Genomic DNA, 14,038 nt, shown 5'->3' with positions numbered 1-14,038 from the left:
AAGAGTTGCATCGCGCCCGCACGAGCACCATGAGATGACATGTTGCGCTGCTCGGGAGGCTGGGCGTAAGGAAGAGAGCATTGGGGAACTGGCGTCCCCTACGACTTCACTGAGTCGATCTCAAATCGTCTCTCATCGCTTTCAACTCATGCTTGACGACATCCGCGACAGCAAAAGGACTTCAGCAAGTCGCGATACATGAACAGCGTCGCGACGTCATGCGCAGGGGTGGGGGCGCTATCGCTCAACATGGCCTACCGTCGGAGTTTCGCCGACCCCGGAAGATCTTCAATTTCCCCATCCTCATTTCTCCACGGAGATTTACCCCTGCGACCGTCCAGCCTGCACCTTTTAGTCTTCAGGAGCCACAACACATCCGATGACATCTCTAGACGAACTTCCAGACGCTTCATATGGTGATGTGAATGTGCCTGATGACACCGCCAGGTCGAACGCACCTGTCACGAAAAGAGCCTGCGATGCCTGCAAACGTCGCAAAGTCAGGGTGAGACATTGAACGCACATGCAACCGGAAGAAGGCACATCTAGAAACTTCGCTAACACCAGTAGTGCGATGCAATATCTACACCATGTTCAAATTGCCATATCTCTCGATTGGAGTGTGTCTACACAATAGCACCTCAGAAGAGAGGACCAAAGCGCAAACGAGATGCGACCACGCAACCGACCTTCAGAATTTCTGATCATGGATCGATGTCAGCTGCAGCTAGCCAGGCCAACCAACGCGATATCCGCTCTTGCAATCCCACAATCCAAGTGCAGACCCCGACAAGCATGTCAAGAGGCGCTTCTTCGAATGCCGCGAGACGCTCACAGTCCTCACCTCACGTGCAACTACCGACGGGGCTTGCACCCCATATCATTGCGGATCAGTTGATCACCTTGTATATGCATTACCTCTTTCCTATAGCACCCACTGTTCACGAACCGTCCATTCGCGCCATGGCCCCCCTCTTGGAAGGTGATGGAGCCCACGGCGTTCTCAATCCCTCATCAGCATCGCAATCACCAGGTCTCGATTCTGGAGATATTGTGTCATCACGTAACCGCACACTCCTGACAGCAATTTGTGCGTGCACGGCTATCATGCTACCTGCGTCCGTTTTCCCGATGCGGGAAGAGATTGGACGTCAATTCCTTACAGCCTCACGGGAGACGCTGAAGCTACATCAAGATTACGGTTTGTGAAACGTTCTCAACGTTCTGAAGGAATACTTTGGCTGACTTGACATAAATCTTGAAGATATCGAGCAGCCCGACTATACCGCTCTGGTGACGAGATTCTACCATGCCAACGCCTTGCGTGCTATTGGAAAGACGAGGTTAGGCTGGCACGTACTAGGGGAAGCCATACGCCTGACACAAGAAATGCGGCTCTACGAAGAATCTTCATTCGAGAATCTTGACCCAGTGGAGGAACATCTGTTGAAGAACATCTTCTGGCAGATTCATGCTGTCGACAGGTCCGCATCCATCCTGATCAGTCGTCCAATATCGCTTCATCGCCTTTGTGTAGGAGCTAAAATCACCACATCTTACTGGCGTCGTCCGTCATCTGACGCGCCTTTGCTGGACTACTCGACCACTCCAAACGCTCTCGATATAGAGAGCATGGTCAGCCAGGGATTTGATCTTTGCCAAGACCTATGGACGAAAGCATCCGACATAATCATCAAGTTCGACACTCTTGATGTTTGGAACGAAGGCATTACGGATGGCTCTGCGTTGGTTGGCCCTCAACACACGATAGTCATCACCGACTACCTTGAGTTCATCGGCATGATCGATCACTTCCGATTTGATGTCAAGGTGCCGGACACCACGAATACATCTGATCCAGCAACCATGGCCAGGATTCAACGGGCCTTTGATATTCAAAGAGTAAATCTATGCGTCACCTACTACTGTCTGAAGCTAGTGCTGCTCCAGAGATTCTACGATGGCGGAGTAGCTGAGCACCTAGGCGTTCCTGGCCGGGCATACGGGATTGCGTTGAGAAAGATCGATGTCGCTAGTGACATGGTCCGCATACTATCAGAAGCATCCTTCGAGTCCCTTCAAGTGAATGGAGAGCCTTGCGTAGGTTTACTTCATCTTCATCCATGCAGTATCACTGACAGCATCGCAGGTGCAAATGATTCGACGAATGGGAGCAACTCTACTCAGCATTGTACAAGAGACCGATAACACATCCCTGAAGGAACGTGCGAAGTCGTTGTTCCTCACCCTCTTAGATGTGCTATCGAGACTGGATTCTCGCGTCTCCGAGGAGCTCGACTATAATCGCGGCTTCTAGACTACTTGACAATGTACTCAAGACGTACTATCAGTGTACAGCGCAAATTCACGCTTTTGAAGCGTTCGATATACGATGCACCCTCGGATCGCATTACGCCCTCCTCTTGTACTGCCACTCCCTGTGCAATGGTACAAATTCGCAATTCCGCCCGTTGAACTTACACAGAGACATCATGGCTTTCGCATGCTATCCGTGGAAAATCAGCTATACATGAGACTCGGGAAGGTGCAACGTGCCTATGGTGGCCATCAGCACGGGGAGTGGTAGTTGAGCAAGGGCGGGCACGCGACATCCCCAGTCGCTTCTCATGTATGATTCACCACAGCCGGCGTGTACGCAAGACCATTGGCCGGCAACGATCATGGCATCCTAGCAGGAGTAGTGTTGTCGCCCAAACTACGAAACAAGGCCAATTAATCCACCACCAAGTCAAACACATACCCCGCAGATTGTCGGATATGATTTCCGCGACACGTACGGAAGCGAGCGACTCTTCAAAGCCGTATCCAGTGCGCCGATGAGCTTTTCGCATGAAAGCAGCACACTATAGTTGTCGAAACTCTGGACGAAGATTCCAGCAATACAATGCAAACGACCAAGAATGGCTACCTTGTGACGACCGATCTTCTCTGCGATACAGTCATCGTCAAATGCAGCCATCAAGATACCGACACTTGTCGCAGCATTCGGTACTTACCGATCGCATGCGCTTGTCTCAACGGCGCCGTTAGCTGTCGTTCGATTCGAATGATCTAAGGATGCGGGAATAGGGATGATGCTGCCGACCAAAGCAAGCTCGAAACCATAGTTGATCGGAAGCGGGAAGATGAGAAAACATCCGTTCCGAAATAGTCGACCCACTGATCCGAGAGAAACCCGACGAAACATCAACCAAGCCAACGTTCACTTTCGCTGCCCAAGATCGCGAAGACCTAGGCTTTCACGATAACGTTTGTGATCCCTGGTCCGTATTGGTGCGTTTTTGTCGTGGGCAGTCTCCTCATCCGACCCTTCCAATATTAGGCATCATCAGTATGGTAACGAAAAGCCAGAAAAAAAAATCGCGCGCAACCTGAATGATGCGCTAGAATTACATGAAAACGTCGTTGCAGTCGCGATACTTATACTCGCGTCGCGGAGCCACCTACTCGTCTGCACTCGCAGCAGCGTTCGAGGTAGCGTGGAATTCCTCCACGGCGAAATGGCGACCCCCGAATCATGCATACGCGCTACTCACGATTTGTCAACTGCCGGGGATTGTGGCTCGCGGATTACAGCCGAATGGGCGGTGGAACGAGCGACTCCGTTACGCTTCTGGTATAGCGCTCCATATTTCTCCGTGGTGAAACGGAGGCGCAAAACACGGGACGCAGATTTCTCCATGGAGTAATACAGCACGACAGAGTGGGATTCCAACTTAAGGCAGTAGCAATCCAACCCGACACCGAACACCGAATCCACTTTGCTATCAAGCCCGCAATTGGTAATTCTCTCCGATCGGAACCGCTCGACGCGACTCAGTCCACGTCGCGTCATCCTCCGAACTTTGCAAACCTCTCGATCGCTGTCTCGCTGTCTCACTGTGCACACTGAAAGCCTGAAGCATGTTCCGGAATCCCATCATACCTGGCTTCGCTCCTGATCCAACTGTCGTCCTTGTGAACGGAATCTACTATCTCGCAACTTCTTCTTTTCATCTGTTCCCAGGTATTCCGATATATGCATCAACAAATTTGCAAGACTGGAAACACATTGGTTCGTTTCTGTGCGCATACTGCAAAGATGTGAGCATCGGCTGAAGCGTTCTAGGAAACGCAATCAATAGATCCTCACAACTCGACCTGAGCAATGCTGTTACAGCGGCGATGCCGCTTGAGGACGGCAATGTCATGGTAGCATCCGGAGGCCTATTCGCACCCACAATTCGTCATCACAACGGCACCTTCTACATTGTCTGTACCAACTGCTATCCCGAAAGCAACAACTGGCGAACAGACAATTTCTTAATTCATACAAGAGACATCTGGTCCGATGTTTGGAGCGATGCGATACCCTTTGAGTTCTCCGGCATTTACCCTTCTCTCTATTTCGATGACGATAATCGCGCCTACATTCAAGGCTCATGGATGATGAACCGCATAAGGGAGCCTACTTGCACGATCAAGCAATTTGAGATCGATGTGAATACCGGACAACCCTTATCTGAGACCCGAGAAATCTTGGGTGCCTTTCCAGATGGCGACGCCGAAGGGCCGCACATCTACAAGAAAGATGGCTGGTACTACTTACTTGTAGCACAAGGCAGAACGTTCGCACACCATATGCTATCAATAGCACGCTCAAAAGACATATGGGGCCCGTATGAGCAATGTCCGCACAATCCTGTACTGACAGCAGATGGCACGAACGAGTATGTGCAAAATATCGGTCACGGTGAGATCTTCCAAGACGTGAATGGGGAATGGTGGGCAGCAGTTTTAGGAGTACGAGGAGACCAGGAGTCAGCACCGATGGGTCGCGAGACCTTTCTCACAACAGTCGAGTGGCCGCAGGATGAATGGCCCACGATAGAGCAGCCACAAATGTCGTTCAGCACACCGCGCACAGTGCAGATGGGTTTCGCCGCTGCACAATTGCTCAAGAACGTCCGTCAACTGAAGCCTCACATCGACGACGTATACCTGCACAAGCCCTTGCGACGGCCGTACAAGAAAGCTTCCTCAATAACGCTTACACCCACCACTTCGAGCCTCTCCGCCGCATCAGCACCCCTAGCCCTACTCGCCCGCCGCCAACGAAGCATAACAACCATCGCAACAGCCACCGTCCTCCTCGACAACGAAGCCACCCACTCCAACGCCATCGGCGGCCTGACCATCTACAAAGACCCCCTCCGCCACGCCAGCATCTCCGTTTGCCTCTCCACCCGCCTCATTCACGTCCACTTCGTCGACGCATCCAAAGACTACGAGTACACAGCCTCCTACCCCGAACCCGTTTCCCGCTCTTCCACGGCCGTCGACCTCCGCATTATAGCCGCAGAAGAGCGGTATGCACTCGAGTTCCGCGACCCGGAAAGAGATAGGCGGTGGAATCAGGTTGATGTCGTGGATACGAGGATGTTGAGTGCGAGGGATTTCACGGGCACGGTTATGGGTATTTTTGCGCTGACGGATGGGAATGCGACGCCGAGTGTTAGTCCGAGGGATGGCTGTGATAGTGGGAGTGATGTTACGGATCAGAAGGTTACGTTTCGCGATTTTGAGGTCAGGCGGTAGATGGATGTTGAATGGATGTGGTAATGTTAATCGGCGCACCAGGGATGGCGCGGGGATGGACGGTGGAGTTCTGAGTTTGGGTTGAGGGCGTCGGCCGTGTCTAGGGTTGATCGTTTATTTTGTTCGTTTGGATGATGGCGCTGGCGTTTGGGGGTTACCTGGGGTATCATGGTTAGTTGGATCGGAGCGATGGGTTTCTTGGTTGGATGTGCATTTGCAATGGTTGGCGTGGTGATCTTGGTAGTCTTTCGGTATGCGGCATGATGGAATGATCAATTCGCCCATGATTCGGCTATCTTAATACATTGTGTATGATATAGTAAAGCATTGAGTTCACACGAGCCGTTGTTCTCCACGCATTCCATAACACAGTCTTGTACGTGCCCCACATGCCCCACAGACAGATCAGCTCCACCACTACTAATTGCGCGAATCTGTGGTCGTGGATACAGTCAGAATATCCGCCAAGGTGTTCTTCGGGTCTTGGTAGACGTCGGCCTCGAGGAAGTATCTCGCGATCTGCTCCTGTTCCGGTGTCAGTTGACCCTTACAACCACTCGCAAGTACGTACCGCTTCTTCGAGTTCCGCAGCTTCATCTTCCGGCATCTGGCAACATGCAGCTACCAGGTCTTCGCCGCGGACGGAAAGGAGGATGAGATTTTCTGCGCGCTGGATGATCTCGGGAGGTACACCGTTCATGGCGGCACAGCTGTTTTAGTGTTAATAGTTGCTAGCAATAGCGAGAGCTCCCAGCTCACCATGTACCGAAGCTTGAGGTACTTCGACCTTCGCGAAAACTGAATGCTGTCAGTATGTTTCATCTCTTAGCATCTTAGTGAACTCACTTGTAGAGATAGGTTATCTGCTCGTTGACTTCCGACGCTTCGGCATCGATGCGCACTTCCATGTGGCCGAACGCAAGAGCAGGCCTTGGCTTGAGTAGGTTCATCTCGAAGATTTCTGGTAGTGTTAGCAGCTGATTCATGCATACATGAAGCTCACATACCATGGAAATGCGTAGCGCCAATGACTTTTGGTCGCTCCGAGCCCAGACTCAACAGATACTCCATGACTGCGCATGCCAGACCAGCACCATCGCTGGACTCTGTCCCCTTGCCGAACTCATCGATGATGAGCAAGCTGCGACGCGTCGCCAAACTCAGCGCGAGTGAGATCTGCTGAAGGTCTATCATGAAAGCGCTTTGAACACGAGACACCGTCTCGCGCGTCGTGACCCTGGAAAGAATCTTGTCCGTCAACCCAATCTTTGCGCTATCTGCTGGGACGAAACATCCAACATGGGCCATGTATACGATGAGCGCGACCTGCTTCAGGTACACGCTTTTGCCTGAGTAGTTGGGCCCTGTCAATACAAGCATGCTTGCGCTATCCTTGTGCGCGTAGGTATGGCGACTCGCTGAGCTCGTAATCGGTTGGGTACCGGTACCATAGCTATCATCGGCGTCTTCCTCCGAAGCTCTATCGCCCTCCCCGCCTATTAGAGTCGTATCGTTCGCGACGAAGGATGATACTGTGAGCTCTTGCAGGATATGGCTAGACTGAAGTCAGTGGCTGCATGCCGCCTCCACGATCAGTAGACTCACCGGCCACCCTTGATACGTATGACATTGTCATGGGTTATCCGGGGGCGACACAGCTTGTAAATCTTCGCACCTTGTGCTAATGCAAGCAGGCTATCAAGCTCTCCGCATACGTCCGAACAAGATGTCAGCAGCTCTTCATATTGCAACAGATACTGTGCAAGCTCATGGCTGATCTCAATCTCGCGATCCGAGATGATGCCGTACACGTCACCGAAGTGATCATCCATCTCACGAGTTTCGCTGTTCTTGAAGTAGACCTGCTCTTCAGTAGCAAACATTCTCTCCCAAGGACTGTCGAAGGTGCCCTGATAGACGGCGTCTCCACTCAATTCATTAACGGGAGTGGTGCAGAGAAATCCGATCTGCGGGAAGTAGATGACGTTCAGCGTGGCACCTAGTCTGGTCAGTGTTTGACGTGGTATAACTTTGGAGTCGCAATGTTCAGCATTGAGAGCGTATCGACGTACGAATGTCAGAGGGCATCTTCTCAGACAACTTCCGCGCTACTCGGTTGAGGAAGTCGTCAAGACTGTCCAGAGTCCTTTTCATCTGATCCAGCTCGTCGTCAACGCCGGGCATGATGACAGTCCGACCTTCTTCTGCCGAATTGGCCAAGTCGATGGTCTCACTGATCTTTCTTCCGATCTGAGCTAAATGGTAACCTTCGAATTTCTCGAAGACCTGCAAATGTCAACATCGTGATCCTATGAACCACCACAGGCTACTGGTATAGCCTTGTGGTGATTATCAGGCTAGTAATTGTAAGTACCTTGTTCCTGATAGCTAGAGTTTCACCGCCGAGAACATCCTGCAATGTGTCTTTGATCTTGAGAGCATGGAATGCGAACTGTCACGATCAGCCTGATGACGTACGACGGTGGGGTTGCGAGACGTACCGCTCTGATGGATGTCCATATGCTTTTGGAAAATCCTCCGCCTGCTTTCGTTGAGCCACCCACGCCCTTTCTCAGGTTGACCATCATGGCACGCATGTTGCTGATGTTCTTGAGATTCTGTACAAGTGCCTGTAAAGCGGGATCGTTGTCTGGACGGACGAAGACCGCTATCGTGCTCAGTCTTTCGTTGATAGCATCAATATTGAGGCTAGGGCGAAGGAACTGTTGCCGAAGCAGGAACCTTCCTTGTGGTGTTCGAGCGAGATGATGAAACAGCCCATACACGGAGAGCCCTTCCTTTTCGCCGGAGCTCGCTTTGGTCGGCCCTTTGTTGTGCGAGTGCGGATGCGATTCGGCACCCATGATCTGTAACGAGTGAAGCGTATCCGCGTTGATAAACATCGTCTCTCGAAGACTGAACATCTCCAGTGTTGTGATACGGAACATGAGATAAGCTGAGCGATCGCCAGGCAGGTATGCCGCAGCGCGTCGGCGTTGGAGATACGATATAAGTGCTCCAGCGCAGCCGACCTGTGCAATATTAGCGACGGCTTTTCCCACAGGAAGCGTAAGAATACCGTTGAACGGCTGTCAAGGTCAATCCATCCTGCTAGACGGAGCAGTTGTCCTTGCTGGCCTAACGTTCCCTCTTCATCCAGGTGGTTCATTGATGCAAGCTCTCCTGGAATGTTGAAACTGACACGGGTACCATTCTCGTCACCCAAACGAAGGCTGACAAGCTTGTTCTTTGCGGCATCGTAAGAGAACTCATTGGGCGGCCTCACCTCCAGCAGAAATGGAAGGCGAAATTGGTCGTTGTCGCTACTTGCGCAGTCGCTCCTGGCTTCTGGATCGAACCGTTCGATGACTTTGTCGTCAATCTTTGTTGATACTAGGATCACTGTAGGTTCGATAAATGTTCTCACTGCGCCGTGGTTAACATGGGGTCTAGGCATCGAGATGAGAGGAACGCACGGGAGTCAATGACGTCGACGTCGCCGCACTGTATGTCTTCCATGAAGTACAGCTTCTCATCTCTTGCGACGTAATAGCAACATCCTACTGTACCGCGTGGTGTCATATCAACGGCCATGACGACCTCGATCAATGTGTCGTCGTGTCCGTCGGCACCATGCTGACCCTCAGAAGGCGTATTGACTGATGTATCCGGAAATGCTCCACGATGAACCTCTGCCCGCGGCCTGCTTGGCCCTGCAGGGACACTGGAAACAGAGCGCGTGGACGATGCATGTGAGTTGCTAGTGGAGGTGGGTGTACGGCGGTTCTGACTACTGCGATTTCCGCGCGAGGTAGCACTGCTGCGACTACCCCGATTCCGGTATGAAGAGTTGCGCGCCATCGCGGGGATCGAGAACGATGACTTTGATGGGGCTGGGTGTCGGTGAGGTGAGAGAATACCAAGCTGTGTGGGTTGAGATGAAAGAGGAAGTCGCGCATGGCAGCTTACGCGACGCGTGCTTGCCTCGGGACACTGAATCAAAGAAGAGATTCTCATGCATTGGTGCAATCTACAGAGAGGAAATATCCTACCTACAAACGCCGTTGATGCTACGTGATGTACATACAATAGTACAGTTTACAGTCTGTTATACAGTCATATCGTCGTTAGTCATACTTTTTCATGCGGCAGCAACGGTGAGACCGGTGCCGTCCGTGTTGATGGCGACCTTCGCCGTGTCTCCGCTGCGAATCTCTCCACGGATGATTCTATCCGCCAGGCTATTGCCGATCTCACGTGCAATGAGCCTATTCAGCGGCCGAGCACCGAACTTTGGATCGTATCCTCTATCGCATAGCCACTGCTTGGCTTCGTCTGGACATTGTAGTACGATCCTACGGTCGTCAAGTCGCTGCTGCAGTTCCTTGAGACGGATGTCCACAATATCTCTGAGTGCTTCGCGTGACAGACGGCGGAAGATGATGAATTCGTCTAAACGATTGAGGAACTCCGGTGGGTATGTGGCGGACACAACATCCATCACAGCGCTGCGTACTGCGGGTGAGATTTCACTAGATTCCTTTCCAGCCGAGTCCAGCACGTCGTCACCAACGATGATATCAGCACCCAGGTTCGATGTCATGACGATGATGGTGTTGCGGAAATCGACCTTGTGTCCTTGGGCGTCTGTAAGGAAGCCTTCGTCAAGTACCTGCAGAAGAAGCGTCGAAATATCCTTGTGAGCTTTCTCCCATTCATCGAACAAGAGGACCGCGTAGGGCTTTCGTCGGACAGCTTCGGTAAGCTGGCCAGCGTCCTCGTATCCAACATAGCCTGCGGGTGAACCAATGAGGCGGGAAACCGTGTGCTTCTCGCTGAACTCGCTCATGTCGAATCGAATGACAGCCTGGGGAGTGCTGAACAGATACTCCGCCAGCCTCTTGCAGACTTCGGTCTTTCCTACACCAGTCGGTCCCAACATCATGAAAGAAGCGATGGGTCGGTTCTCGCCGGACAAGCCAGCCCTCTGCAGACGAATGGCGTTTGCGACGGACTTCAATGCTTCGTCTTGGCCCTTGACGTATTGCCGTAGGGTGTCTTCCATGTGTATAAGCTTCTCACTCTCGCCCGAGTTGAGCTTGGAGAGCGGGATGCCGGTCGTGCGTGAAACCACGGACGCGATGTCGTCGGCAGTCACAGAGTCGTGTAGCAAGGAGCCCTGTCGGTTGGCGCCTGCAGTCACCTCCTCGTCTCTGGGGAGCTTCTGCTCCAACTCAGGGATCCTGCTGTACTGCAGCTCACCGGCTTTGGCAAAGTTTCCCTCTCGGCGAGCTTGTTCGAGCTCAAGCTTTGCCCTTTCAAGGTTCTCCTGCGCGTTCTTGATTTCGTCAAGCTCAGCCCGCTCCTTCTCCCATTTCTCGGTCAAGCCCTTGACTTCCTCTTGCTTTTGTTTCAGAGATTCCTCGAGGCGTTCACGTCGCTCTTTGCTGGCAATGTCTGTCTCCTTCCGCAGCGATTCCAGCTCGATTTGTATGGTCATGATTTGACGGTCTAGTTCTTGAATGGCGTCGGGTTTGCTCTCTTGCTGGAGGCGCAGGGCACTCGCGGCTTCGTCTACCAAATCGATGGCCTTGTCGGGAAGGAAACGGTCGGTGATGTAACGGTTGCTGTACGCAGCGGCGGCGACTAGGGCGTTATCAGTAATGCGGACTCCGTGGTGAACCTCGTATCGCTCCTTGATGCCGCGCAATATGGAGATTGTGTCTTGTACGGTCGGCTCGCCAACTAGAATTGGCTGGAATCGTCTCGCAAGCGCCGCATCCTTCTCGATTTGTCGGTATTCGTTGAGTGTTGTTGCGCCACAGAGTTGTAGCTCTCCACGGCTGAGGGCGGGCTTCAGAAGGTTGCTAGCATCGATGCTGCCCTCTGCCTTGCCCAGACCCAGCAACGTGTGTAGTTCATCCACGAATAGTATGACACCCTTCTTCGCTTCTTCGACCTCCTTCAAGACGCTTTTGAGGCGCTCTTCAAAATCACCGCGGAACTTTGCGCCGGCGATGAGTGACCCGAGGTCAAGAGATATGACACGCTTGTCTTTGATCGACTCGGGCACGTCGCCTTTCACAATACGCTGGGCCAGGCCCTCCAGGATGGCAGTCTTGCCTGTTCCCGCGGAGCCGATCAGGACGGGGTTGTTCTTCGTTCGTCGCGATAGAATCTGTATGGTACGCTGGATTTCACCATCTCGTCCGATGACAGGATCTAGCTTGCCATCACGGGCTCGTTCCGTAAGATCCACACCATACTGTTCCAACGCAGGCTTTTCCGGCTCGCCACCCAGGTTCATGCGATGTGTTCCCCCTGGAGGGTGTGGTCGGCCTCCGTTGGTGGCATAGCTCCGTGACGATATAGGTGGTCTTAGGAGTTTCTGCTGCTGAGGCAATCGTATGGCGGAAGCGTTGAGACATGACGGCGATGTGCGGATGGGAAGTGATCGTGAGGTCGAGGGGGAGGCGATGCGCCTCGCGGCTATGCGTGCTCTACTGGTCAGCATGACGATGTCAGAGTCAAAAAGCAAGCAAAAGTCAGTTTGGAGAAGATGGAGATGGTATCATTATATTCGTGATGGATGGCGGGAGCACAGGCTTCGGCGAAGATGCGCGGTGGTTCGATAGAGTTCTACGCGTCTATGAGTAAACACTCCAGGCTTCCAGCATCCACAACCGATACGGGTGGAAGCCGAGTGCGCAGACGAGAATGTGTTCGTGCGGGTATTATGTGCAAGATCTAGATGATGCACAAAGATTGGCATGAGTATGACTTGGTTGACTCTTCGTGTTCGTGACTGTCGCGGGCAGGGAGGGGCACGTGCTAGCGCCAAGGCTAGCGCGTTTTTCTCAGTGCAATTTCCTCCAGCCTCCATCAAAAACTGCAGCCGTCCCTCTTTCTCTCAACACAACACCTTCGATTCTCCCATACCATACTCGCACTCACATCTGCAACTATGGGTTTCACCGATCTCGTTTCCGAAGCAGGCCTGACTCTCCTGAACAACTATGTCAAGACCCGCAGCTACATTGTTGGGTAAGTTCCTACCCCGCCATACATGTCCCTCCGCTTTGTACCTTCCCTGCATTGCGTCGCACCCCCAAGTTTTCATGATGAGAACAATTGGTCCGTGTTAATGAGGCGGCTTAAGACCCCGCTATCTGAATACAAAACCACGCGCTTGTCGCAACTCTGATCTATCTTCCCTCCTTCTACATCTTGCCTAGACATCACGAAGGAGTCATTGGCTAACATGCCCCAGCTACTCCCCATCGCAGGCCGATGTAAAGGTCTACCAGCAAATCAAGCAGATCCCCGCGCCTGAGAAGTACCCATACGCATGGCGCTGGTACAACCACATGCTCACCTTCGAGGGCGAGTTCGACTCCCTTCCTGGTGACCCTACCAAGGACTTCACCGCCTACGGCCCCGAGTCCTCCGAGCTCACCCTCAACCCCGCCAAGGCACCTGAGAAGGAGGCTGAGGACGACGACGACGAGGTCGACCTGTTCGGCAGCGACGACGAGGAGGAGGACGCCGAGGCTGCCAGGATCAAAGAGGAGCGTCTGGCCGAGTACAACAAGAAGAAGGCCGGCAAGGTCAAGCCTGCTGCCAAGTCTATCGTCACTATGGACGTCAAGCCATGGGGTATGTGTTTTCCCATAGTTGCCAATGGGCTTTTATGCTAACGTTGTTCAGATGACGAGACAAACATGGACGAGCTCAAGGCGAACGTTCTTTCCATCGAGAAGGAGGGTCTCGTCTGGGGTGCCTCCCAGCTTGTTGCTGTCGGTTTCGGTATCAAGAAGCTCCAGATCAACTTGGTCGTCGAGGACGACAAGGTCTCGCTCGACGAGCTCCAGCAACAGATCGAAGAGTTTGAGGACCACGTCCAGTCCACCGACATCGTTGCCATGCAGAAGTTGTAGATGCTTCTTGTTGGCGCGCCCTTTTTATGACCTTTTGATGAAGACTATGCATGATCATGACGGACGGTTTCACGTCTTTATGAGCAGTTGCTAGACGAATACCAAAAATCACGACATGGTAGAGATACCACATCCCACTGTGGGACAGCAACATATCTTGTCTTACATGCACTTGTGACTTGTTGAATCACATAGAGGCGTGGGCGTAGTAACGGTAAGCCTTGTGAGTGCGCGGCTCATATAAGTACTGCCCAAGTCAAGTAGTAACGGTAGGCGGGCCAGTGCAACGACACGTCTTAGCACTTCAGCCGCGATGCGGAGAATTGTGGGCTGCCAAACCTACAAATCAGCGACTGCTACGTTGACTGTATAACATCGATGGACAAAGTCCGGCTCGGGACCATGCCCCCTATATACAAAGCATTAGAGAAGGCTTGGCTCGCTGCTTTCTTAGTCATGGTCGACGTGCCTTCGGGGGTTCCACGGCGCCATGATGGCTAACC

At 52.6% G+C, this 14,038-nt stretch overlaps 5 protein-coding genes across 5 annotated transcripts; 3 read left to right on the top strand and 2 right to left on the bottom strand.

The window, feature by feature from the left end:
* Positions 1-1,389: 1,389 nt before the first annotated feature.
* Positions 1,390-2,317, top strand: J4E83_009985 (uncharacterized protein; the record flags this gene model as incomplete). The annotated part of the gene is made up of 2 exons (XM_049336869.1): positions 1,390-2,100; positions 2,150-2,317. The coding sequence occupies 2 exons, from the start codon at positions 1,390-1,392 to the stop codon at positions 2,315-2,317; spliced, it is 879 nt and encodes a 292-aa protein (XP_049183993.1).
* A 1,607-nt stretch (positions 2,318-3,924) lies between these two features.
* On the top strand, positions 3,925-5,598 carry J4E83_009984 (uncharacterized protein; the record flags this gene model as incomplete). Its single annotated transcript, XM_049336868.1, has 2 exons — positions 3,925-4,075; positions 4,130-5,598. The coding sequence occupies 2 exons, from the start codon at positions 3,925-3,927 to the stop codon at positions 5,596-5,598; spliced, it is 1,620 nt and encodes a 539-aa protein (XP_049183992.1).
* A 420-nt stretch (positions 5,599-6,018) lies between these two features.
* Positions 6,019-9,055, bottom strand: J4E83_009983 (uncharacterized protein; the record flags this gene model as incomplete). The annotated part of the gene is made up of 10 exons (XM_049336867.1): positions 6,019-6,123; positions 6,170-6,308; positions 6,358-6,396; positions 6,445-6,559; positions 6,606-7,153; positions 7,204-7,597; positions 7,671-7,884; positions 7,973-8,050; positions 8,100-8,630; positions 8,678-9,055. The coding sequence occupies 10 exons, from the start codon at positions 9,053-9,055 to the stop codon at positions 6,019-6,021; spliced, it is 2,541 nt and encodes an 846-aa protein (XP_049183991.1).
* Positions 9,056-9,739: 684 nt separating this feature from the next.
* Positions 9,740-12,112, bottom strand: HSP78 (chaperone ATPase hsp78; the record flags this gene model as incomplete). The annotated part of the gene is made up of 1 exon (XM_049336866.1): positions 9,740-12,112. The coding sequence occupies one exon, from the start codon at positions 12,110-12,112 to the stop codon at positions 9,740-9,742; it is 2,373 nt and encodes a 790-aa protein (XP_049183990.1).
* A 450-nt stretch (positions 12,113-12,562) lies between these two features.
* On the top strand, positions 12,563-13,535 carry J4E83_009981 (uncharacterized protein; the record flags this gene model as incomplete). The annotated part of the gene is made up of 3 exons (XM_049336865.1): positions 12,563-12,642; positions 12,869-13,254; positions 13,306-13,535. The coding sequence occupies 3 exons, from the start codon at positions 12,563-12,565 to the stop codon at positions 13,533-13,535; spliced, it is 696 nt and encodes a 231-aa protein (XP_049183989.1).
* Between the last annotated feature and the right edge of the window lie 503 nt (positions 13,536-14,038).

This window comes from Alternaria metachromatica (assembly GCF_023757995.1).
Source record: "Alternaria metachromatica strain BMP 0045 chromosome Unknown scaffold_39, whole genome shotgun sequence".
Classification (NCBI taxonomy): Eukaryota; Fungi; Ascomycota; class Dothideomycetes; order Pleosporales; family Pleosporaceae; genus Alternaria; species Alternaria metachromatica.
Note: the sequence above shows the minus strand (reverse complement) of the source record. Positions and strands in the feature narration are given on the sequence as shown.